The sequence below is a fragment of the Manis javanica genome, chromosome X, assembly GCF_040802235.1.
Source record: "Manis javanica isolate MJ-LG chromosome X, MJ_LKY, whole genome shotgun sequence".
Classification (NCBI taxonomy): Eukaryota; Metazoa; Chordata; class Mammalia; order Pholidota; family Manidae; genus Manis; species Manis javanica.
The window spans coordinates 139,905,785-139,925,333 of NC_133174.1; the positions used below are offsets into that span (position 1 = coordinate 139,905,785).

The 19,549-nt window shown below is 58.7% G+C and overlaps 3 protein-coding genes across 6 annotated transcripts; 2 read left to right on the forward strand and 1 right to left on the reverse strand.

Annotated features, from left to right (window-relative positions):
* The first annotated feature begins 69 nt into the window (after positions 1-69).
* SRPK3 (SRSF protein kinase 3) lies at positions 70-6,112 on the forward strand. 4 transcript variants are annotated; one of them, XM_036991019.2, is made up of 15 exons: positions 70-1,568; positions 1,641-1,771; positions 1,961-2,069; positions 2,163-2,256; positions 2,559-2,646; positions 3,120-3,226; positions 3,308-3,473; positions 3,576-3,601; positions 4,128-4,260; positions 4,353-4,592; positions 4,684-4,784; positions 5,111-5,218; positions 5,287-5,356; positions 5,436-5,528; positions 5,656-6,112. In XM_036991019.2, the coding sequence occupies exons 1-15, from the start codon at positions 1,516-1,518 to the stop codon at positions 5,838-5,840; spliced, it is 1,704 nt and encodes a 567-aa protein (XP_036846914.1). In that variant the 5' UTR covers positions 70-1,515; the 3' UTR covers positions 5,841-6,112. The 4 variants fall into 4 exon arrangements, with proteins under 4 accessions (XP_036846914.1, XP_036846915.1, XP_017524417.2 ...); XM_036991020.2 differs by having other exon boundaries at positions 4,131-4,260; XM_017668928.3 differs by having other exon boundaries at positions 2,169-2,256.
* A 7-nt stretch (positions 6,113-6,119) lies between these two features.
* IDH3G (isocitrate dehydrogenase (NAD(+)) 3 non-catalytic subunit gamma) lies at positions 6,120-15,116 on the reverse strand. Its single transcript, XM_017668930.3, has 13 exons — positions 14,926-15,116; positions 11,220-11,258; positions 10,848-10,859; positions 10,493-10,590; positions 9,995-10,107; positions 8,745-8,805; positions 8,517-8,649; positions 8,219-8,352; positions 7,805-7,907; positions 7,566-7,712; positions 6,732-6,826; positions 6,589-6,649; positions 6,120-6,324 (listed from the first exon to the last, which is right to left on the reverse strand). Exons 1-13 carry the CDS (start codon positions 15,004-15,006, stop codon positions 6,223-6,225), a joined length of 1,179 nt encoding a protein of 392 aa, XP_017524419.1. The 5' UTR covers positions 15,007-15,116; the 3' UTR covers positions 6,120-6,222.
* A 129-nt stretch (positions 15,117-15,245) lies between these two features.
* Positions 15,246-19,549, forward strand: SSR4 (signal sequence receptor subunit 4). The gene is made up of 6 exons (XM_017668932.3): positions 15,246-15,434; positions 17,548-17,666; positions 18,511-18,585; positions 18,767-18,856; positions 19,155-19,220; positions 19,389-19,549. The coding sequence occupies exons 1-6, from the start codon at positions 15,368-15,370 to the stop codon at positions 19,491-19,493; spliced, it is 522 nt and encodes a 173-aa protein (XP_017524421.2). The 5' UTR covers positions 15,246-15,367; the 3' UTR covers positions 19,494-19,549.

The following is a 19,549-nucleotide window of genomic DNA, read 5'->3' on the forward strand; positions in this document are numbered from 1 at the left end:
GGGTCATCAGGCACCCCCAGGCCTTGCTTTCCTTTCTCCCCTCACCTCCCCTGGCCCTTCCATCCCAATCTATGCCCACCCCACCTGCCAGTTCTTTCCTGGCACAGGGACACAGGACCAAGTATCTGCCATCTTGGGCTAAGCACAGTCACTGCCAAGGTCCCTCTGCTTTTTTCTGACTTCCTGACAGTCCCCAGGTGACCTCCCCCCTCCTAGGGGCAGCCAGAGGGACCTAAAGAGCAGCGTTTGCCGCCGTGAGCGTTTGCTGGAACCCCACCCTCATGGCAAGAGGCTCTGTCTGGGTGGGGCCCCTCGGCTGCCCAAGGCCTCCCCTCCACTGCCCCAGTGCTGGCCCATCTGCAGCCAAGGCCGGCCACAGAGGTCTGCAGCCTATCCTGCGGCTGGCCACACCCCAGCTAGGGCCTTGTACCCCCCTGAAGGCTACCCCACTCACCCCGTTTCTGGGGACCTGACTCTTCCTGGTCCCTCAGATACAGCCCTAGGGTCACGGGCTCTGGAGGGCTCTCTGCCTGACCTGGACGCCCCTCTGTCACCAGCCTGCTAGAGCTGTGGGCTTGTTTGCTTCCCACTACAGGAGGACTCCCCAAGGGCAGGGCCAGGGCAGACAGCTTCCTGAGCCTCCCGTGTGGGCACACAGCACATGCTGGTGGTGACTGTGAGCAAGGCATGACAGGCCCAGGGGGCTGGAAGGGAGACCACATGGGGTCACACTGCCAGTCCTGGGCGGTCAGGTCCTCAGGCTTCCACTAGGGCCCAGCACCTCCGGTGAGAGGGAAGAGTTACCCTCAGCTCAGGCCCCAGTGACAGCACACTCAGGGAGCGGAGAGCCCTGGGCTCCCTGCCCGCCCGGAGGGCTGAGCTATGGGAAAAGCGGGAACCCAGCAGAGAGTGAACAGTGAACGGAGTACCTGTGGGAGTGGGAAGGAGTGCTTTTGGGAAGGGCCACAAGGACCCTGCAGAAAGCCAGAGAGCATTCCGGAAGTGTTGCTGGTGCCCTAGGCCCTCGGTCAGCAGTGGGGGGCTTGGCCTGAGGACCCGATTGTCACGTCCACTGCACTTTGTGTGGCTGATCTCCTCAGCCAGCTCTGGAGTTTGGGGACTCAGCCTGGAGACCGGGTTGCTGCCCCATCCCCGTGGAGTACTGCCCCCACCAGACCTGGGGCACAGGGGCTTAGCTGGGGACGAGGCTGCTGCATCCCAGCATGAGTGTCCCCCTTGGGCCCGGATGGTGGGGTTCCTCAGTGTGGGGACCGGATCATGCCACACCCCTGAGGGGTGTGGTGGGGGGCTCTTCCGGGGGGCCGCGCTTTCCGGGGCCGCAGGCACCGCGCCGCCCCCTCCCCGCTGCATACCTTGCCCACAGCAGAGCAGCTGGGAGGCTATTTATAAAGGAGGGTGAGATCAGCGGCCGAGGCTATAAATGAGCCGGCCGAGGCCAGGCCCCACAGGAGCAGCCGCCGGGGGGGAGAAGGAGCTGCGGGCCGTGCAGCCAGGATGAGCGCCAGCGCGGGCGGTGGCGGCGGGGACAGCGGTGGCAGCAGCAGCAGGTAGGGCTCGGCCTGGGCACCCGGGGCCTGTGGTGACTTCGCGCGCTCACTGCCTGCTCACCTCGCCCGCAGCTCGCAGGCCTCCTGTGGGCCTGAATCCTCAGGCTCTGAACTAGCCCCTGCCACGCCAGCACCACGGGTGCTGCAGGGGCTGCTGGGCTCCGACGATGAGGAGCAGGAGGACCCGAAGGACTACTGCAAGGGTGAGGCCTGGCCTTGGGCACAGGTGGCTAGATGGCCACTTCAGGGGCATGGGGCAGCTGGGAGAAGGAGCGTGCCCAGGCTGGCCCACCTGCGCCAGGGGGCCACCAGGACTGCGCTGTCCTGGGACCCAGGGGAAGGGGACACCTCCCCACTCCCCCACACCATGCTCCATCAGCTCCCTTCCACAGGCGGCTACTATCCCGTGAGGATTGGAGACCTGTTCAATGGGCGGTACCACGTGGTGCGCAAGCTGGGCTGGGGCCATTTCTCCACTGTTTGGCTCTGCTGGGACATCCAGTGAGTGCCCCCTCTGCCCCCCGGGGCCCAGTGCCAGCTCAGATCCTGCCCCATGAGTCTGGTGGAGGCCGGCAGCTGACACAGGTCTTGGAGTTGCAGGCGCAAGCGCTTCGTGGCCCTCAAAGTGGTGAAGAGCGCAGGGCATTACACAGAGACAGCTGTGGATGAGATCAAGCTCCTGAAATGTGTGAGGCACCACCCCTACCGGCTCTCAGCTCCCCAGGAGCTGCCCAGGGCCTGGCAATGTGGGTGCAAGGCCTGCCGGGGCTCCATGGGGCAGGGCAGGGCTCCCAGAGGGGCAGGCTCCAGATGGCTAGGCCAGAGTGGGACGACCTGCAAGAGCAGGCGAGGGAGGGGCTGGTGACCTTTCTTCCAGTGGGGCCCACTGGAGCTGAAGTGGGGAGGCCAGAGGGTACCAGAGACTGCTGAGGGGAGCAGTGGGTGAGGGGCAGGTTGGAGCCACCTATGGCCCCTTGGCTATTGCTCCAGGTCCGAGACAGTGACCCCAGTGACCCCAAAAGAGAGACCATTGTCCAGCTCATCGATGACTTCAGGATCTCAGGGGTTAATGGAGTCCGTATCCTTTGTAGGCTGAGCCAGCCCACGCCATCCCAGCTACTAAGGCCTGTTTGCTGGTCTGCGTGATGGGGGCTTTTCCCTTCCAGTGACAGTAGTCTACGAAATACCCCCACCACCTTGGGGATATGTATTCGGGCATGGTGGAAGTAGGGAACCAGGCTGGCATTCATTATCCATGGGGGGCGCTGCCCAGAGGCTCTGGCACCCCTGGGCACAGGAGGGTCTGGCCCGTAGGCCCAGTTCTGCTCCTCCAGTGCCCTCTCCCTAGGACAATCACAGTGTACCATCCCAACTGGCACACTTGAGAGTGACAGGGACACCACAGTGATGCCTGGATGGCAGTGACCACCAGGACAACCCAGGCCCAGCTCTGCACTGCCAGGGCCTCACTGCTCCTCACACCAGATGGGGGTGGGCAGTACCTGTGCCCCAGCTGTGTGCCCACCAGCAGCCCTTCACTCCTGGCCTCAGATGTGTGCATGGTGCTGGAGGTCCTGGGCCACCAGCTCCTCAAGTGGATCATCAAGTCCAACTACCAGGGCCTGCCCGTGCCCTGCGTGAAGAGCATTGTGAGGCAGGTGAGCATCACATACCTTGAGTGAAGAGCATCGTGAGGCAGCCTGGGCAGGGCTGGCCAAGTTCAGAAAGGCCCTCCCCAGGTACTACACGGCCTGGACTACCTCCACACCAAGTGCAAGATCATCCACACAGACATCAAGCCCGAGAACATCCTGCTGTGTGTGGGGGACGCCTACATTAGGCGCCTGGCCACTGAGGCCACAGAGTGGCAGCAGTCAGGGGCACCACCTCCATCCCGCTCCACAGGTACCGAGAGCCGGTGTGGGGCCAGGCCAGGGCCTGGGGGCCTGAGCCCCTGCCTGAATCTCTGTTCCTTTCTCTTCCCCTGCACCCTGTCTGCTCCCCCAGTCAGCACTGCCCCTCAGGAGATCTTGGTAAGTTAGGCACCCCTCTTTTCCTGGGCCTCATCTCCCTATCTCCTCAGAGCTTACCTCCTTAGCCTCTCTGGTCCCATGTGTTCCCTGCCCCCCATTTCTTCAGTACCCCTGCTGTGGCACCTCCCCAGTGGCTTGGGTAGCCTAGGTGTGGGTGGGTCACAGGCCCCAAACTGCCCTTGGGGGCTGCTGGGCTCACCACTGCCTCAGTGGAAGGACACTGCATCTAGGGCTGGGAGGGACCAGGGCTGCCTCTAGGAGAGGTGGGCACACAGTCAGAGATGAGCCTGGCAGCTCCTCCCCAACCTCTCAGGCTCTGGCGATTGGAAAGCAGGGAAGGAGATGGGAAGTGGGTGACGGGCTGGTGCCAAGGGCTGTGCTGGAGTGGGTGGCACCATGTCCTGGCATCCATGGGAGCCCTGGGGCCCAGAGACCTTGTCCCCTGTGGGGTGCGTGGGCCACAGCCAGGCTCGGGCTGGTCAGGGAGTGGGTGACAGGGACCCTGGAGTTCCCTTGGCTCTAACAGCAGACTGGTAAGCTGTCAAAAAACAAGAGGAAGAAGATGCGGCGCAAGCGGAAACAGCAGAAGCGGCTGCTGGAGGAGCGGCTGCGGGACCTGCACAGGCTGGAGGCCATGGAGGCGGTGGCGCAGGCAGACGGTGAGGGCCCAGGGGGCACCTGGCTGCCAAGCAGGCGCCAGGCCGCAAGGGTGCCCGCTCACGCTGCCTCTGCCTTCTGCCCTTCTCCCCAGACTCCGGCAAGAGGCTAGAGGGAGGCAGTGGGTCTACGTCTTCCTCCGGCTGCCACCCCGGGGGCGCTGGGGCTGGCCCCTCCCCGGCCTCCTCCTCCCCGGCCCCCGGGGACGACCGCAGCCTCAGCCCCGGCTCCCGGACCTCGGGCTTCTCGGGCTCCCTCTTCTCTCCCGCCTCCTGCTCCATACTCTCTGGCTCCTCCAACCAGAGGGAGACGGGGGGCCTCCTGTCACCCAGCAGTAAGTCAGCTGGGGCCGGCAGGCGGCTGGTGGGCAGGGCCCAGGGAGGCCAGGGCTGGCTCAGTCTCTGTCCCTTCTCTGCCTTCCCCAGCACCGTTTGGTGCCTCGAACCTTCTGGTGAACCCTCTAGAGCCCCAAAATGCAGATAAGATCAAGATCAAGATCGCCGACCTGGGCAATGCCTGCTGGGTGGTAGGAGCTGGCTTTGGAGAGCAAAGATGGGCACCCTGCTGTGAGGGTGGAGGCACAGGCCTGCAGCCATTTCTTCAGGGGGGCTCACCCAGCAATCCACATGACCAGACCCCAGGCTGAGCCCAAACCATTCAGTAGAACTGGGTTCATGGCAAGGGGTGGGGGGGACCCCTAGGAAGGGGTCAGTCCCTCTCTGGATATCCGAGCACCCTGAAGCTCAGAGCAAGCCCCACTGAGCAACCTGGGTGCATGGCTCAGAGTGGGGGGCCAGTGGGGGCAGGCCAGCCATGGCCCCAGCCCCTCCGCAGGGCTCCCCTTGCCTCTAGCACAAGCATTTCACTGAGGACATCCAGACGCGGCAGTACCGGGCTGTGGAGGTGCTGATCGGTGCCGAGTACGGGCCCCCAGCTGACATCTGGAGCACAGCGTGCATGGTATGCCTAGGCCGCCCCAGGCCAGGGCCAGCCCACGGGCCAGCAGCCTCACCTTCTCCCGCTTGCAGGCCTTCGAGCTGGCCACTGGTGACTACCTGTTTGAGCCTCACTCTGGAGAAGACTACAGTCGTGATGAGGGTAGGGGAGGCAGGCCCTGGGCCTGGCCTTGGGGTCCTCTGGCCTCCTGGTCGCCTCCCAGCCTCCTCTCTGTCCACAGACCACATTGCTCACATTGTGGAGCTTCTGGGAGATATCCCCCCAGCCTTCGCCCTCTCCGGCCGCTACTCCCGGGAGTTCTTCAACCGGAGAGGTAGGGTCGAGCAGGCTCGGGTCACCTGGACGTAGCGGGTACAGCAGGAACCTTGGGTTCTGAAATTGGGGGAGGGCAGAGGCCTTCCCAGCAGAACCTAACCTAAGGCCAACCGGCCCACCCGCAGGGGAGCTGAGGCACATCCACAACCTCAAGCACTGGGGCCTGTATGAGGTCCTCATGGAGAAGTACGAGTGGCCCCTGGAGCAGGCCACGCAGTTCAGTGCCTTCCTGCTGCCCATGATGGAGTACATCCCTGCAAAGCGGGCCAGCGCAGCCGACTGCCTCCAGCACCCTTGGCTCAACCCCTAGGCCCTGCTCGCACTTTGGGAAGCCTGGGACGGGACGGGCCCACCCCCAACTCCTCCCACACCCTTACCAGCTCTCAGTGCCTTCAGGGAAAGCACCTTGTGGGAGCTGCCTTCTCCCACCCTGTTGGGTGCCAGCTTTCTTCCATCCCCCACGGGAGGGCACAGGCTGGGGCCAGGTCCACCTCTCAGCATTTGTTCTGCCCCCAGCCCTCACCAGGGCCCTCTGAGCAGGGAGTGCGTGTGTTTCTTTTGTTAATAAAGTGTGAACTGAAACACCATGTCCTGGAGTGCCAGAAGCACACGGCCGAGGGCTGGGGCAGGAGCTGATTTATTTTGGTGGAGGTGCTGGGGGGCGAGCAGGGGCCGACACTCCCAGGGCAGCCTTAGGCCTCTACAGCTCGGCCGTTGATGATGCGGATGTGGCGGACGATGTCCTGGATGGCCTCCGACGTTGTGCCCTGGCCCCCGATGTCTGGAGTGTGCATCTGCAGGAGATGGGCACGCTCGGGCACACACCAGGGCCCTGCCAACACCCACTCCCTACCTTGCCTGTGGCCCAGGGCCACCCACTGCCTCCTGTGGCTTAGAGGCTGGAAATGCCACCAGGAGGGCAATGGTGCCAGCTAAGAGCCAGAAAGCCCTACCCTACCTGGTACCACCCTCCCTTTGGGGACAGCAGGAAGTGTCACCAGCCCTATTTGAGACAGCAGCTCAAGGGGAAGAGGATTAGGGGAAAAGAGAAGCCTCACATTTTCATTGTCCATGGATGCCAAGACGGCCTTGCGGATAGAGGCAGCGTAGGAGTGGAGCCTAAGGAGGGAAAGCAGCCTTCAGGCCTCAGGGCCTGGAGACTGGCCAGGGGCTGGTGGCCCAGCACCATGAAGCCACTTACTTGAGGTGGTCGAGCATCATGCAACTTGCCAGCAGCGTAGCTGTTGGGTTGGCAATGTTCTTATTGGCGATGCTCTTGCCTGTGTTCCTTGTAGCCTGGAAGAGAGACAAGAGGGGGAGCGGGGAGTTTAAGATTGTAGGGTGCAAGATTCCAACCGTGTGAAATGTCCAGAAGAGGCAAATCCACAGAGACAGAAAGCAGATTGGTGGGTGCCAGAGGGTGGCGGGGAGGCGCCCAGGGAGGGACTGCTAATGGGCGAGGCATCTTCTTTTGGGATGATGGAAATGTTCTGGAACTAGACAGAAAAGATGATTACACAAACCTGTGGATGTGCTTAATATCCCTGAATTGTTCGCTTTAAAATGTTTTCAATCTGTTAGGTAAATTTTACCTCAATTTTTTCAAAAAAAACTAACAAACAAATCAGCAAAACATGGTCTCTCCATACAATGGATTGTTACTCAGCCGTGAAAGGGATTGAAGCTCTGAGCGGGATTATGACATGGATGCACCTTGACAGCGTTATGCTGAGAGCAGCCAGGCCCAAAAGGCCGTGTGTTCCATGCTTCCGCTGACGTGAAATACTTGGAACCGGCCAATCCCTAGAGGCGGAAAGCCAGTCGTGGGTGCCCGGGGCTGGAGCAGGGAGGGTGGGGAATGCCTGCTAGCAAGCACAGGGCTTCTTTCTGGTGATGACAACATGCTGCAATTAGATGGTGGGGATGGTCGCACAGCCCTGTGAATGTTCTAAAAGCCACAGACTGTCCACTTTCAACAGGGGAATTGGGTGTCTGTGAGCTGTAGCTCAAAACGGCCAGCGCTGGTGATACTCACCGTCTCAAACACAGCATACACATGGCCGTAGTTGGCCCCAGCCACAAGGCCAGGGCCCCCAACCAGCCCTGCACAGACATTGTTGACGATGTTGCCGTAGAGATTGGGCATCACCATGACATCAAACTGCTGGGGCCGTGACACCAGCTGTGGGGCAAGGAGGGGGCAGATAGGAGCTTGAGCATGGAAAGCCCAGGGTGCCCAGAGCAAGCAGCCATGGAGCCTGGGGGGTCAGCTACCTGCATGGTGGTGTTGTCCACAATCATATTCTCAAAGGTGATCTGGGGGTAACGGGCTGCCACCTCCTTGCAGCACTGGAGGAAGAGCCCATCGCCCAGTTTCCTAAGGGGGACACAGGACCCAGCTTGGGCAGTGCAACAGCTAGCTGCAGTGGCAGGGTGTGCAGACAGCCACAGGTGGGCTCCAACCCATAACCAGTCTGCCCTTCACCCTCCCCCAAGTGTGTGCTGTGGCAAGGACATGGCTGGAAAACGGGTGACAGGGCACAGCCCTGGATGGGGGCCCTTGGTGGGCAGCCAGGGTCCCGAGTGCCAAGCCCCTGAGGGCAGATGTGAGCACGCCGCTCAGTTCAGCTGCTTCAGGGCTGCTTGCAGAACAGACAGGAGCACACTGGGGGGAGGTGGGGGGCATACATGATGTTGGCCTTGTGCACGGCTGTCACTTTCTTGCGCCCACTTTCCTGGGCCAATTTGAAGGCATATTCAGCAATGCGCAGGGACTTGGCCTTGGTGATGATCTTCAGGCTCTCCACCACTCCTGCCACACTCTGAGAAGGGGATCAGGGGGCTGGAGGGGGACCTGTGTCCTCTCCTAGCCCACCCTCTACGACAAGCTGCTTCTTGGGCACACCATCTTACCATTGACCCTGCCTGGGCTCCTCCCCTGCCCCACAACCCGAGAGGATAAAGACATGGCCTGGGCCTCACGCACCTCGTGCTCCAAGCTGCTATACTCGCCCTCAGTATTTTCCCGGACGATGAGAATATCTATATCCCTGTGCCGGGTCACCACTCCGGGCAGGCTCTTACAGTGGATGACATTGGCATAGAGGTCCAGCGTGGTGCTGGGGGCACAGAGAGGCAGCCGGTCAGTGCCATGACTGCTGGCACACTGCAGCCTGCCCCACCAAGCCTCTACCCCCGTGCACAAGGCTCTCACCGAAGAATGTTGTTTCGGGATTTGTGGGATGGTGGCAGGTTATGGTTTGTTTCAATATTGCCTGCAATACAGACACAAGACAGGCAGGCTGGAGCCAGGGCCCCCAAGCTCAGCCATGCTGTATCCCCCGTCCTGATCCAGGGAACATGCACTGACGGTGGCTCCAATGGGAGAAGACAGCTTTCAGCAGCAGACATACTTCACAGAATGCTGACATGTAACTTCCCACGTGAGTCCCATGCGAGCAGAAGGGTGTGTAGGTGTGTATGTTTGGTTCACTGATGGGCTCTGAGGACCTAGAAGAGCATCTGGCACTTAGTAGGCATTCAATAGATACTGAATGAATGAATGAATGAATGAATGAATGAATGAACATGGGTTGGCAGCTGGTCAGGAGGCTTTGCCACACCCTGGGCAGGAAATGGCAGAACCAGGGTCTGGCTGGATAGACAGGGACCCCTCCTGCTTATTAACAGGCTGGCACCAGCAAGGTCACCTCAGCCAGGATTATTACCAGATGTCACACAAGCCCTATGTCAGGGACAGATGTGGGCTGCCTGGAAGAGACCACAGCTTGGCCTTGGCTGGACCCAGGCTACCCAGGAGGTAAGCACTTCCTGGGAGAAGGCAGTCAGAAGGTACCAAGTAAAGGTGGTCTTTCTCAGGGTCCACCAGGATCACCAGCCCCTCTTGGTTACACCGTCTGGACTGCCTTTACCCACAGTGCCTTGGGTACCCTGTGGTTGACAGGTCAGCCCCATGACTTGACTGCCAGGGCCTGGGCTCAACCCGGTTCACCTCTGTTCACATGCTCCTCACACAGAACTGGTGATGGGCTAAAGTTTGCAGAAGGAGTGACAGAAACAGTTTAAGAACCTGGACCAAACCAAGGAAACTTAAGAGCGGCTAGAACTCCCGCCTGCAGCTACCACAGCTGTGCTGGCTGGAAACAAGGTGGCAGGTGGAGGGTTAGAATGTCTCTGTGACATTTGGTCTGAGGGTCCAGCTGCCTCAGGCGGCAAGAACAGGAGGGAGCCTATCACTGGACAGATTCCCACAGTCTAGTGCCATCGAAATCTTAGAATTGTAATATGGAAGGGCCCCCAGAAGCTTCTGTCCACTCTCCAAGCACAAAGGTCCTCCCTAGCCAGAAAAGCCCTGAAGTCAGAGCCATGGGGCCCCAGGGACAAGTGTCAGTTTAGAGGTAGCAGGACTTGTGCACAGCACCCCATCCTGGTCCCCAAGCTCACCCTTCAGGGCCACACGGTTCCGACGGATGGCCATGATGGCATTGCGGATGTCCTCTTCATCAGCCTTGGAGCTCACGTGCACCTCTTCAAAGTCCACCGGCACACATGCATGCCTGGGGCAGAGCTGGTCAGGGTGGCTGGCTCCCGGCCCCCCCACACCTCCTCCAGGAAGCCTGCTTGGACAACTGGGTGCAGAGGCCTCTCTTCTGGTGCTGCTACCCTGACCTGGCTCTGGCTGAGAAGAGACTGGGCATACCTGCACCAACTACTGGGGACACTGGAACTCCATGACACAGTTAACATATGCCACCTTCCCCATGTCCAGGCTAGCCCTCCTGCCATTGGCTCACCAGGTGCTCAGGCAAAGGCCCAGACAGTGGGTTTCTGGGCTCACTGCCCCGCATGGCACAAGGTCCTCAGAGCTGCCCAGGATGGGCCCAGAGCACAATCTTTTCTAGGGGCACAGGTCAAGGGGAGGTGTGCCCAGGGCCTCCGTACCTGAACACAGACTTGACGTGCAACATGAGCTCTGGCCCAATGCCATCCCCTGGGATCATGGTCACCGTGTGCCGCCCACCATACTGAGCCGACGGGGGCTGGAAGGAAGGGGCGGGCCTTCAGTCCCCTTCTGCCCACCAGCACTGACCCAATGGGCTGGCCGATCATGAGATGCCAGCTCGGAGTACCTTACCCCCATTCCCCACCCCACTCCATCGCATCCCAGACAGGGCTGCTCACAGGGGCTCCTTAGTCAAGACAGCAGCAGAAGCAGTCCCCACCCCTGCTTGGACTTGGGTCAATCGCAAGCAACTAAAAGCTCCCAACTTCACAGGCATATGAGAAGAATACTCACAATTGTTTGTTGCTAGAGAGGAGCCAGGAAGGAAGAAGACACGACCAGCTGAGGTTGGAGGAACAAGGCTGGGCCTGGAGCAACTGGGCCTTTTCCTGGGGATGCTGTCTAGCACAGTTCAGGTAAGGAGGTGGGGTGGGCAACCTCTGGAGACCACACCTCAGAGGGAGGGACACGGAGAACCAGGGAGCAAAGACACAAGATACGTGTCTCTGCACATGCACACACTGTACACATGACTCTCCACATGCACACTGGTGCACACCTACACACACACACACAGAGGCACACAGGCATAAACACAACGTACACACTTGCAAGTAAGCATGTGTGTGCACGCACAAGCATGCACACACCCTGGCAGGTACTTACTGAGAAGCTCCTCCAGGGGCCCTCATGGACACCTAGAACCTGGCAAAGAGAACCCAGATGCCAGGGGTTGTTGTCAAACACAGAAAGTCAATTTGGCAACAGCCAGCCGAGATCGTGGCTGGGAAGACGGACCATCCCTACCATACCCAGACAGGCCCACGCACCATTCCCTCCACCACAGCCCTGCACCACCTTCCAGCAAACCACAGTGCCCCGTGTGTGCCCAGGCAGCTCCACAACCTCCACTGCTAAAGGACTGCCTGTTGGAGCACCGTGCAGAGTTGTTACAACCCTTTATGCCTCCTTTGGATCCGTGTTCACTTTTTAAAAAATGCATATATCCCCCTCCACCCTTTTTGTTGTTTCTGATTCTTTTTCAGCCAATTATTCCTGTTTAGTGATGTCTGCTACATGGTAAAGTTGGTACACGAAATGTGCTACAGTACAGAAGTCATTATCATCAAACCACAGGGCCACCACAATGACCATTTGTCATTTTATCTTTTCTCCTTCTTACAAAAGCAGCATATGGTCAGAACATGGAAAAAATCCACAACATGGAGATCAGAAGAATGGACAGCACCCAGCACACCCCCCACACCTCCCCGTCCATCTGGATAGGCACTGTCGGCACCATGGGCAACAACCCACCAGAATCAGAAATTCAAGCCGATGCGCAGGGAAAAATCCAACCATTTTCAGAGGACTAACAGAACCAGTCCTTTAGAAGGCTCTCACAGGACTGCAAAACTTCTTCATGGCCTACCCAGCTGATCAATGTCCCCAACCCTCGACTTGGAAACAGCCGCATTTGGCCACATTGGTACCATACCTGACGCTTCAGAACAAAAGCTACCCAAGCCAAAAGGGACAGGTGCTGAAAAGTGGCCCATTTGGAGTCCCCACATTGTCCAGAGGAGAGAAGCCCACGTCTCAGATCCCACCACAAAAGGGCCACAAGCCCGCACTTTCCTCCCTACTGTGCCCCACCTGGGCACACATCTGGGTACCCTTCAATCCAAAGAGGCAGAGCCAGAGCCAAGGTCCTCCTTGTCACTTGGGGATGCCCTGACCATTGCCTTCCAGGGCAGCAACAGAGTGTTCCAGCCCATGGCAGAGTCACTGCCGTTGTTTTCCAAAGAGCCATACCTTCCTGCTAGAAGTCTAGGAAGGTCGAGACTAGGCAGGTCTAGAAAGGCTTTCTATCTGGGTCTCCCTGGCCGGTATTAACAAGATGCCCACTTGCACAAGTCCTGGCAGCAAAGGTGTGCCACTCACCTGCCCAAGCCAAGGGCCAGGAGTGGGGACCACCAGGAAAAGAGACTCTGGGGAGTATCTGCTGATTCATGTAGCCCCTGAATATGCCACCACACTCAGGGCTTTTCTATTTTCCTTCTATCAGTATTTGGATTCATCTTATTTGTAGGCTCCCAGTACAAACCTGTGGAAGATGGTATAGACTGGTCTTCCTCCAGGAAGCCTTCCCTGATGCTCTCTGGCTGCTGAGCTGTAAAGCCCCATGGGCACCCAAAGCCCTACTTACTCCCTCCCCCCAAATCACAATCTCCCTAGGTTGTCCCTGCCTTGCTCCCTCCCCAACCACTAAGCCCCTGAGAGAAGAGGCCATGTCTGCCCAATCTCCTATCACCCTAAGACCAAGCAGAATGCCTGTCCCATAGCTGGGACACAAGAAACAATTTCTGAATGAACCAACACATCAGAAAATGAAGGACAAGATAACGGTCTTTGGGGCTAGGGAGACCTTGGTCCAAATCCAACTCTGCCACTCTTGGTAGCAAATGGCTTACCGTGGCTGCGCTTGCTGTCCTCCCCTGAAACCCACAGGACAGAGTTGCCTACTTTATGTGACTGCCAAAGGAGTTAAGTGAGAAGAGGTGTGTAAGCTGTTCAGTCCCTATCAGGGCACACAGGGCTGTGCAAAAGAACACCCACCCCTTCCACCTCACAACCCCTCAGGCCAGTGTTCAAGGCTGGTGTCTAATGGGTGGCCACTGCGAGGCCCCCTGCAGCTCCCAGCAGTAATTCCTCCTGGACTTCAGCCCCTTGAATGCCACTGGCACCGGGCAGGTAACTGGGTCATGGTGGGGAACCAGCACTTGCCCTGGGCCTGGCTCTGCACCTACGTAACAACCCCCCCCACACTCGAACACACCTTGGATCCCATCACCAGCACTAGGGTTGAACAACTCCCTCACCTGGTTCCTATACTAGATGTTCCTTCCGGCTTTGGCCAAAGACCCAGAGAGCTCGCAAAATAGCGCCTTCCCTGACCGTGCTCTGGACAGATGCAGGCCCCTTCCTTCAGGGGGTTACAAAGGTTCTCCCTCACACCCAGGCCACCCTGTGCGGCTACCCATTAAAGCAGCCCAGATTGAGGCACGGTGGGATACATGCACGGGCTGCTATGTGTTCCTGCCAAAGGGCTTCCACACTCCACATCTTCATGCAGCTTCTCACTCCGGCATGTTTCTGTTGGAGGAAATGCCAATGGTGGTTGCATGTTTTCCCACAAGGTCCCAATTAGTGGGACCAAAGATGTAGGGTTCATTTCTAAAGGTTCCCATACCTAGGACAGCCAGTCTCAGGGCAAGACACTGTCAGGCTACCAAATGTTCACTGGCCCCTAACCCTGCTCCAAAATGGCCACAAACACACACACAGGAGAGGCCAAGGAGGCCACACATGTCTCCACCAAGGCCCTGTGGAAGCCTGGCTGCTGGAGCCCTCAGGGCCTCTGGAAAGCGTCTCATCAGAAAGGTGGAAGAAAGTCAGAACTTGAAGCAGAATTTCATAAAGCATAAACTGTTACAGAGCAGTCTTCCCAAGGGGTCAGAGGGTGCAAGCATGGCTGCAGATGTGTCCACAAGGAGTGTCAGCAAAGTCACAGGGTTCTGGAAGGTCAGAGTTGGCAGAATCCTTTGAGATGGAGGGGAAACTGCAGCCCAGAGAGAGGAGTGGACTGGTGCAAGGCCACACAGTGGGTCAGTGTAGGAAGCCAGTCCTGGAGGTCATACCTCTTCTCCCCTGGGCCAGTCCTGGTTCACTGATGCTTCAGATGGCTTCCAACCCACCCAGGGACTAAATTATCCTCACTGAAGCATGTAAAGGGAGAGGAACCGGACCTGATTAACCAAGATCCTAAACGGAAAACTGCGCAAGAAAAGCCCCCGCGGCCTCCCACCCCGACAGCCTCAAGCTCCCTCCCATTCCAGGCACCTGCGGGGATAAAGCATCTGGGGCTATAAGAATGTCGGGGGTCGGAACCGGAGATACTGGCAATATCCGATTTTCCATCTCCACCCGGACAGGTGGCAAAGCGGTCCGCAAGAGGGAAACCTGAGGAACGGCGACGGGGAATGCGATTCCACGGGCAGCCAGAGTAAGGCGGGCCAGGACACATGCCCGCCTCAGGAGGGCTCCCACAAGGACACTAGCCGCGGCCCACTCTCCCCGCCTGTCCGGAGCTGCTCTGCCACAAGATGCAGAGCCCTCGGGAAGCCGGACCAGAGCCAACTGTGGCCAATCTCCTTACTGACAACCGAGGAAGCCAATCAACCCCAGCGCGCAGCCCTCTCTCCGCCCTTGAGGGACCCGCATCCAATCGGGTTCCAGGACACTCCTGGAACGGCGGCACCCGGCCCGGCAAGCGCTGCAGCTGTCCCCACGGCCCGCTCCCCTTTCTCACCTCCCAAGAACGGCAGAGGAGGGCTGGCCTGAGCACTGCCTTCACAGTGCCGCTGGCGACCGTCGCCACCTTCAGCGCCATGACCGAAAATGAAGGCTGCCGCACGTCCCAACACACAAACACTCCTCTCGCGAGAGCTTGGAGGATCGCGAAGTCTCAGGAGTAGGAGCGGGCCCAGTGGTGCGCACGCGCATCGCCGCGCCCGTTCTCACGGCCTGTTCCGGCGCCAGGAGCGCCGCCGCCATCTTGGGTGGGGGGGAAAGGAGCGAAAAGCTGGGCTCCGGGTCCGGGGAGGAGACACGTCAGTACCGCCAGCTACGTCACAGGCCCGCCTGACCCGCCAGCGCCTGGTTGGCTGCAGTGCCTGCTTACGCGTCGCTCTTCCTCTTCTGCCCCTCGTATTCAGGGGAATCGTTCTTTCTACCTCGGCAGAGAAGAGGCGATGGCGGCGCTGGCATCTCTCCGTGCCCTGGCGCTACTCCTGCTGTCCGGCCTCTCCTGCTGCTCAGGTAGCGGCCTGGCCGGAGCTCGTTTCTAGGGAGCCTCTCTCCCACGACTGGTGGTGCGTGGGGGGAGGAGGGGTACGGGTAAAGCGGGAGTCTGGGCCTTTCTCGAAGAAGCAGGTGTCCTTGGGGCGCGGCCACCGCTCCTGCACCACATCCATTTACCCAGCAGCCAGACTGCTGGAAGAATCAGCCAAATTTTCCCCCGCCCTGCACCTGTGAGGAGCATTCCCGAACCTTTCCCGTGCGCCCGGACCCCCAGCTGCAGCAGAGAAAGTGACACACGTCCCTGCTTCCTCTTCCGGAGCTCTCGGTCCCAGGCAGGGATCGGACCGGAGCAAAGCTCCACAGCGCAGGGCAGTCGGGGCGAGAAGCTAGTCTGACTCGGTGCGATGGTGCCAGGCCTCCCCAGGAAGGGAGCTCAAAGTGAAAAGCAGGAGCAGGGACTGTCCAGGCAGAGGAGCCATGAGCGTGGGCAAGCGAAAGAGCTGAAGAGGAAGGAAAAGTAAGGAGGGGGGGTCCCTGAGTGCCTGACGAGACAGTTGACTTCTTCCCTGAGGCCCTAGTGTATCCTTAAAAGGGTTTTTCAGCAGAGCCGAGTCAGATCAGCTTACATTCTTGAAGGATTTTTAACACCTGGTGGCAGGGTTCAGCTCAGGCTGGAGTTCAGAAGTATGTTAAGGAGGAGGTCCTTGCAGGAGCCAAGGCCAGGTCTGGGGGCCTTGACGGGATTGGGGCCACTTTGTGCACATTCACTTTACCTGCCCTACTTCAGACCAGCGCTGTCTTGGTGCCTGTAGTGTTTCACCAGCTGAACTGGCCTCCCTGCCTGCACCATTCTCACCTTCCTCTCGGAATTGCCCATGCTGTAGCCAGTGAATGTCTGGAAAAGACAGATCTGGCAGCAAAGCCCTTCAGTGCTGCACAGTGTCCACAGGGAAAAAGCCATGGTTAGAGCCTTACAGAAGAATGTGGCTCCTGAGAACCACCGCCCACCCATGTTCCCAGGCATCTTCCTTCCACTACCCAGTCCCAAAGCCTCTGACTGCCTAGGCCTAAGGCATGGCTCTGCTGGGACACGGCACTCAGCAGTTGTCTGAGGACTTTCCCGCTGGCCTTGTGACTTCGGTGAGGGCCTGCCTTTTCCATAGCCTCTAGCAGCATGGAGATAGCTAAGAGCAGCATCCCTTCTCTCACGTCAGCCCTGTTCAAGGGGACAAGCTGTGCTTCTGGATCCAGAACCTCTCCCATTTCCTTCTCAGGAAATGCTGGGGCCAGTCTCTGCCTTCTGTCAACTGTGGCTGGGGACAGAGACCCTTTCTTTTCATCTGCTGTTACCAGCACCATACTTGGTGTCTGTGGAGGATGCCTTCAGTAGACTGTCCAGGGCCATGTGTAGCTCTGAATTGAGATCAGCCTGGCCCCCTGGGCTTCTGGGATGCTCCAGGGCAGGCTGCAGCCCCAAACCATTGCTCAGATTCCCTGCCCATTGGTCCAAGTGAAAGGGTATCATGCCACGACCCTCCTTACCTAGAACGACTCAGGAGACACGGGCCCACGCAGGAGATTTTATTGTCTGAAAGAGAAAGTGACTGCCCAGAGAGAGAGAGAGCAGCAGTGCGATGCAGAGCGCTGTGCCTTTTGTAGGGGCGGAGTGGAAAATTACCCCTTGGCCTGTTGCCTTGGGGGCGGGTCGGAATGTTTAGAGATAAGGCGAGGCAAGTCCAGGCATGATTTTCACCAGCTTATGTGCTTGGGACCATGGGGTAAATGGAGGATAAATTACTATATTCTTATACCAAGCACAGATGGAGGTTGTGCAATGAGTCCATCCAGCCCCCACCACACATGCTCATCTGCTCTTTCGCCTTTGTGTTGAGGTTTTACCTAGACAAGAGCTTCCTATTCCCCCCTCCCAGCAGCCCTCCTTCCGGGCCATCCCACCCCACCCTTGCCGCTGAACTTATGATAAATTGTGTCTGTCTCCCAGACCCCACCTGGCAGGGTCTGAAAGGCCCCGTGTATCCTCAGCTGATGGGGTCTGTGTGGTCCCTCTTGCCTCCCAGCCCAGTGCACACAAGCTGGGGTCTTACCCAGGCATGTCTCTGCCTCTCAACAGCGGAGGCCTGCGTGGAACCCCAGATCACCCCTTCCTACTACACTACCACGGATGCTGTCATTTCCACTGAGACTGTCTTTATCGTGGAGATCTCCCTGACGTGCAAAAACAGGGTCCAGGTGAGGCAGTGGGGTTCCGTTAGGGGGGGTCCTGGTGCAAGAGGCGTGCAGTGAGCTTGAGACTTTAGGCATCAGCCCCTCGCTGGTGGTTGATGGTGCTGGCCCCCGGGACCCACGTGGACAGAGGCAGAAAAAGGGTTTTGATTCACAGGTGTAGGAGATTGTCAGAGCACAGGAAGGCTAGAGTCTGGCAGGTTAAAGAACATGCTCCTGACCTGCCTGGTCTGCTTTGCCTAGGTTCATTAGCATAGGTGCAAAACCCTTGCTGGGTTTTGAAAGAATGTACATGGAAAGGGAGAAACGGGTCAGCCCCCAGGCTCCTGCATCCCTTTTCTGGTGGCTCTCTGCCAAGGTGTGTGTCCACTTGGGTGTTTCATTAAGTCCAAGACTGAGCAGCTCTAGCCTCAGCCCCTGACTTTAACCTGCAACCCAAAAGGCCTAGAGAAAGAAGTTGGACCTTTTCGGGTACAGCATTCCTTGGGTGGCTCGTTGGGCACACCCCTGACCTCAGCACCCCCTTCCAGGCTCAGATAAATAACAAGGACACTTCGGTCACCGTGCTCTGTTAACAGGCTTGCTGTGGGTTGGGGGGCCGTGTGTCCTCCCCATAGGGAAGACGTAGAGGGGCAGTGAGAGCATTAGTGGATGTCAGCTTCCTGGCACAACTCTGGGTTGTGGCAGACTTACCTCCGTGATTCTCCCATGGCACTCCCTGGCAGACACTGCAGTGCCCAGCTGTGCCTGGCTTCGCTGCCCATAGGCCACAGGTGCTGCTATGGGCAGCATAGTGGAACCTCTGCCACCGGCCAAAGGGAAGATGATTCTCCCTTTATCCGCCCCCCAGAACATGGCTCTTTATGCTGATGTCAGTGGAAAACAATTTCCTGTTACCCGGGGCCAGGATGTGGGGCGTTACCAGGTAAGACGTGCCACAGTTGTCATTTCTGGTGGGGGCCACCTACTCACAGATGTGACTAAGGGTGGCCCCATCGAGCCAGGTTGGGGCTCTGACTCAGGTCACGGTTAGTGGCGCCGTGTCAGTGCTGGCTGGGGGAGCCTGAGGCATCCGTTGTGCCTGCTCCCTGCTGAACACCACGCAGGTATCTTGGAGCCTCGATCACAAGAGCGCCCACGCAGGCACCTATGAGGTCAGATTCTTTGACGAGGAATCCTACAGCCTCCTGAGGAAGGTGCGTATCACTCCCCGGGAGCCCTGCCCAGTCCTGCAGAAGGGAAGGCACACCTCACTTCCACAGCCATCTCCACCCTGTGGTCCCTGACCCCTGGAGCTCCAGGCCACTAGGGGCCTTACACAGAACAGGATGGTGGGTGGGCACCTTCCTGTCCACCCATCCCCCCTATCCCAGCACCTTCCAAGTTTCTCATCCATTTTTCTCTCCTCTTCTGTGATTGGGGCCAATGTTCCTGCCTCTCCTATCCCTCCCCACCCCACCTGGTGCACCCCGACCCCCCCCTCCTCCCTTGCAGGCTCAGAGAAATAATGAGGACGTTTCCATCATCCCACCACTGTTTACAGTCAGTGTGGATCATCGGGTGAGTGGGCGTAAGAGACTGGCCGGGGCTCAGGGGAAATGGGGTACACAGCAAGTCTCAGCTCTTTTTGGTGGGACACTGTGTCTTTGTGCCCCAGGAGGGCAACTGTGGCTAGCTGGCCCCCCTCGCCCATTCCTCCCGAGCTGGCTTTGGTTTCCTTTTTTGCAGGGCACTTGGAACGGTCCCTGGGTGTCCACTGAGGTGCTGGCTGCAGTCATCGGCCTAGTGACCTACTATCTGGCCTTCAGTGCCAAGAGCCACATCCAGACCTGAGGGTGGCAGCCCCAGTCTCCCCCTTGCTTCTTTGAATAAATGGTCACTGGCTGTCA

What these genes read in the sequence shown, in the direction of transcription:
- SRPK3 (XM_036991019.2), top strand. Translation starts at nt 1,516, where the DNA reads ATGAGCGCCAGCGCGGGCGGTGGCGGCGGGGACAGCGGTGGCAGCAGC. An exon ending in CCCGAAGGACTACTGCAAGG is followed by an intron (nt 1,772 to 1,960) that starts GTGAGGCCTGGC and finishes TCCCTTCCACAG; the next exon opens with GCGGCTACTATCCCGTGAGG. An exon ending in GGAGTTCTTCAACCGGAGAG is followed by an intron (nt 5,529 to 5,655) that starts GTAGGGTCGAGC and finishes GCCCACCCGCAG; the next exon opens with GGGAGCTGAGGCACATCCAC.
- IDH3G (XM_017668930.3), bottom strand. Translation starts at nt 15,006, where the DNA reads ATGGCGCTGAAGGTGGCGACGGTCGCCAGCGGCACTGTGAAGGCAGTG. An exon ending in TCCCGAAACAACATTCTTCG is followed by an intron (nt 8,650 to 8,744) that starts GTGAGAGCCTTG and finishes CTGTGCCCCCAG; the next exon opens with CACCACGCTGGACCTCTATG. An exon ending in GTGCACAAGGCCAACATCAT is followed by an intron (nt 7,908 to 8,218) that starts GTATGCCCCCCA and finishes TGTCCCCCTTAG; the next exon opens with GAAACTGGGCGATGGGCTCT.
- SSR4 (XM_017668932.3), top strand. Translation starts at nt 15,368, where the DNA reads ATGGCGGCGCTGGCATCTCTCCGTGCCCTGGCGCTACTCCTGCTGTCC. An exon ending in CGGCCTCTCCTGCTGCTCAG is followed by an intron (nt 15,435 to 17,547) that starts GTAGCGGCCTGG and finishes GCCTCTCAACAG; the next exon opens with CGGAGGCCTGCGTGGAACCC. An exon ending in CGTGCAAAAACAGGGTCCAG is followed by an intron (nt 17,667 to 18,510) that starts GTGAGGCAGTGG and finishes TCCGCCCCCCAG; the next exon opens with AACATGGCTCTTTATGCTGA.